Source organism: Coffea eugenioides, chromosome 3 (assembly GCF_003713205.1).
Source record: "Coffea eugenioides isolate CCC68of chromosome 3, Ceug_1.0, whole genome shotgun sequence".
Classification (NCBI taxonomy): domain Eukaryota; kingdom Viridiplantae; phylum Streptophyta; class Magnoliopsida; order Gentianales; family Rubiaceae; genus Coffea; species Coffea eugenioides.
Window position 1 is genome coordinate 3,203,940 of NC_040037.1, and position 4,088 is coordinate 3,208,027.

General features: G+C 36.6%; 1 protein-coding gene across 1 annotated transcript; it reads left to right on the top strand.

Moving 5' to 3' along the window:
• The first annotated feature begins 1,460 nt into the window (after positions 1-1,460).
• LOC113764983 (sugar transport protein 8) lies at positions 1,461-3,706 on the top strand. The gene is made up of 5 exons (XM_027309033.1): positions 1,461-1,487; positions 1,745-1,829; positions 1,944-2,263; positions 2,360-2,986; positions 3,266-3,706. Exons 1-5 carry the CDS (start codon positions 1,461-1,463, stop codon positions 3,704-3,706), a joined length of 1,500 nt encoding a protein of 499 aa, XP_027164834.1.
• Positions 3,707-4,088: the final 382 nt, after the last annotated feature.

Genomic DNA, 4,088 nt, shown 5'->3' on the forward strand with positions numbered 1-4,088 from the left:
ATGACAAAATTATAAAAGAGTAGAAAAATGAAAAAAGATAAGGAATAGACAGATGTGAGTAGTATGGAGAAATTGTAAAAAAGCCATTAAATAGGGAGAAAATAGAAGTAGAAAGCCATTAAACAGAGAATGTCAGGTTGTTTAATTAGATAAGGATTTTGGATAGAGAATATTAGGTTGTTTAATTAGATAAGAATTTTGAATGTAATTAACAAACAATGATAGATTTGGTAGATAAGATAAAGTAGTTGAAGTAAATCTCTTGATTCTTATCAAATTAAGCATTCAGTTACGATTCTTGTGCTGAAAAAAATATTTACAAATTCAACACCACTTAATAAGTTCAACAGAAAAATTTTTATTTATCAAACACCCAAAACATCTAAATGTCTGAATGAATTCAGTTTCAGCACTTTTTTATGTTATCAAACAGACACTAAATATTTTGTGATGGTAGCGTACACATAATGTACAATCTGTTGGAAATTTTGTACATCCTCGTGTCCTGCCTCCCTCCAAAAAAATTACAGCATGGAATCGTCTATTTTACCAAACTCCGATAAGTCTAATAATAAGTATGAAACTCCTGTGTGAAGCTGCTTTACTACATTTATTTATGAGTAAATTTTATATACATTATTAGTGTATATACTATTATGGTTGAATGGATAACACATGAACAAATTTTAAAGTTTAAATTCAAACTTTGCACATGTATCATATATCTAAGATTAATCCGATAGTGTATATAAATTTTAAATAAGATTAATCTTATAATTTTAATTTTAATCCGACAGTGCATATAAATTTTAAACCAGCAGTGTATATAAAATTTAAATTCGACAGTGTATATATTTAAATTTAATCCGACACTAGAATTTAAATTTTGCCTTTATTTATTTGAATGCACCCTCTTTTCTTTCTTTCTTTTTTTTTGTTGTTCAGTCCATATCCAACAAATAATGACCAAAGAAATGTCATTTGATCTTATCCTCATTGTAAAGACTTTAGGACCAAAAGAACAAAAGATAAAGATTCTATTTTCCAATTCTTGACTATTAAAAGTGTACGGCTTTGTGGTAATATTTGTGATGGATATATACTATATGTGGCACAGTTAATAAAGAGAGTTTAGAGGATGGGAATTCTCCAAAAATTAAAAAAAAAGTGCAGTGAATTGAACGGTGGTACACTTTTTTTTTTTATTGTTATATTTTGACCATTCTCAGTTTTTGTAATCCTTTTGACTTTTGACTTTTTCCACCCCTAAATTCTAGTGTAAGTGAGCGGTAATTATTTTGCATCATCACGTGTGACAGTGAAAGCACTAAAATCCTAGTCAAAGAATGAGATGCGGTAAACAAGGTTTGTGACTCGATCCTGCTCATCTAAATCAACACATATCCACAAATTAATCCGAAGTTTAAGTGCATGAAGCCTGCAAAATCTAGTATAAAAAGATGAACCAAAATGCAAAGATGAACACGGCAATTCACTATCACCATCTCCTAATAAGTACAGGAGGGAGAGTAAGGGGCAAGAAAACTAAAAACTATCTTGTGCTCTCATTACTCTCCTTGTACATATATGTATATCAATTTATATAAATAATTTACAGGTGAAATCTGTATATAAGAACCCTTGTCAATATAAATTTTTCCTTTAAAGGAAAAAGGCTGAGTGATATTTGCATCTGCGCATCAGTTTGGAACAGCAATTGAAAATGGCCGACCCTGTTTTCAAGTCAAAGATCACCCCCTATGTCTTCGCTTCTTGGATCCTTGCAGCCTTCGGGGGGCTGATGTTTGGTTATGACATCGGTATTTCTGGTATGTAACAAATTTATAATCAACAAAACGTTTCCAATTTTCCTTTTTTTGCTTTAAAAAATTCTGATGGTAGTTATTGTCGTTTTATTTTTATTTTATTGGGGTTGATATTAGGTGGTGTTACGGGCATGGATGATTTCTTGATTAAATTCTTTCCAAGAATCTACGAGAGAAAGTTACATGCAGCGGAGAACAACTACTGTAAGTACGATGATCAAATGCTGCAGCTGTTCACATCTTCCTTGTACCTGGCTGCCTTGGTTTCTAGCTTCTTTGCATCAAAGGCTTGCAATGTGCTGGGACGCAAGCCCACAATTCTCATGGCATCCACCTTCTTCATGGCTGGCGCTGCCTTGAGTGCTGCTGCTCAAGTTGGTTGGATGCTCATTTTGGGTAGAATTCTCTTTGGAGTTGGAGTTGGTTTTGGAAATGAGGTACTTACAGAATTGATTAGTAATACAGAATTGAGTTACATTATAAAAGTTAATTACAAGAAGTAATTTTGGTACGTTTGACTGGAAAATGTGCAGGCTGTGCCCTTGTTCTTGACAGAGATTGCACCAGTCCATCTCAGGGGAGCAGTCAATATCCTTTTCCAACTGGCTGTTACCATTGGTATCTTCATTGCTAATCTTGTCAACTATGGTACCTCAACGATGCATCCCAATGGGTGGAGATTCTCTCTTGGAGGTGCAGCAGTTCCTGCTGTAGTACTCTTCGCCGGGTCGTTGATCATTACTGAGTCTCCCGCCAGCCTTGTGGAAAGGAAGAGAGAAGAAGAAGGAAAGGCAGCTCTGAAGAAGATCAGGGGTGTTGATGAAGTTGACGCTGAATTTGAAGAAATCTTGTCGGCTTGTGAGATTGCTAGCAAAATCAAGCAACCATTCAAGAAACTCATGAAGAAACAAAGCCTTCCCCCATTGGTAATAGCTGTTGCCCTTCAGGTCTTCCAGCAGTTCACAGGGATCAACGCTATCATGTTCTATGCACCAGTTCTTTTCCAGACTCTGGGATTCAAGTCTGATGCTTCACTCCTGTCCTCAGTCATCACTGGCCTTGTTAATGTTGGCAGCACCTTCGTCGCCATCTTCCTTGTTGACAAAGTTGGCAGGAGAAAATTGCTTCTTCAAGCCTGTTGCCAGATGTTAATCTCTCAGGTATATATACACATTATACGCTCGTCTAAATTTTCATTACAACGCTTGTTAGACTCGAATACCATTTTGTCATGCTAGATCTCTCTTACAACACCGCCAAGCATAAAAACAATTATTTTCATCACGGATTCGCTCCATTAACCAGGGGAACGCTCTCTTAAAATGCTCTCCGATTCAAATTCCGGGCTTACCAGTAAACTTGGAACACTATACATAGGCATATATTTTTCTTGACTATTCTAATGCTGATCCTGACAATGCATTTTCACTTTTGTCCAGGTTACAATTGGAGTGATCTTGCATCTTAAATTGTCCGAAACAGGGTCACTTGACAAGGGTTTGGCAGCAGTGGTGGTGGTCATGGTGTGCACATTCGTGATGTCGTTTGCATGGTCATGGGGTCCCCTGGGATGGTTGATTCCCAGCGAGACATTCCCACTGGAAACAAGAACAGCAGGCTTTGCCTTTGCAGTCAGCTCCAACATGCTCTTCACCTTCGTCATAGCCCAGATGTTCTTGTCCATGATGTGCCACATGAAAGCCTACATATTCTTCTTCTTTTCTGCATGGATTGTCGTCATGGGCCTTTTTGTGATTGTCCTCTTGCCTGAGACCAAAGGTATCCCCATTGATTCCATGGTGGAAAGAGTCTGGAAGAAACATCCAGTCTGGAAGAATTGCTTCGACGATGATGACTCAAAAGAATATGAGATGGCCTAGTACTTAGAAGGCTGAAGATACTTCAGCTTTAATTATTTTGTTGTGGAGATGGGCTAGTTATTATCTATATCCCTTTTTTTTTTTCGTCTTTCATAATTTTTCCTGAATTATAAATTTTGAAGTTGTTCGAGAATACCACAACAGAGTTTGAACCAGTGCATTGAAAAAAATGGAAAAAAAAATTTTGCTTTCGATCGATCATCTTCAAGTTATATGCTTCTCCTTCTCCCTTCCCTTTGAGTGCATGAGTATTTCTTGAGTGAAGCATTTCTACTTTCCTCAGTTCATCCTAATTAAACACACCCTAGGATGGTACTACCGGAATCTATGTGATGAAATGAATCCCTTTTGTATATTTCACTAATTATGTCTAGCTGACACA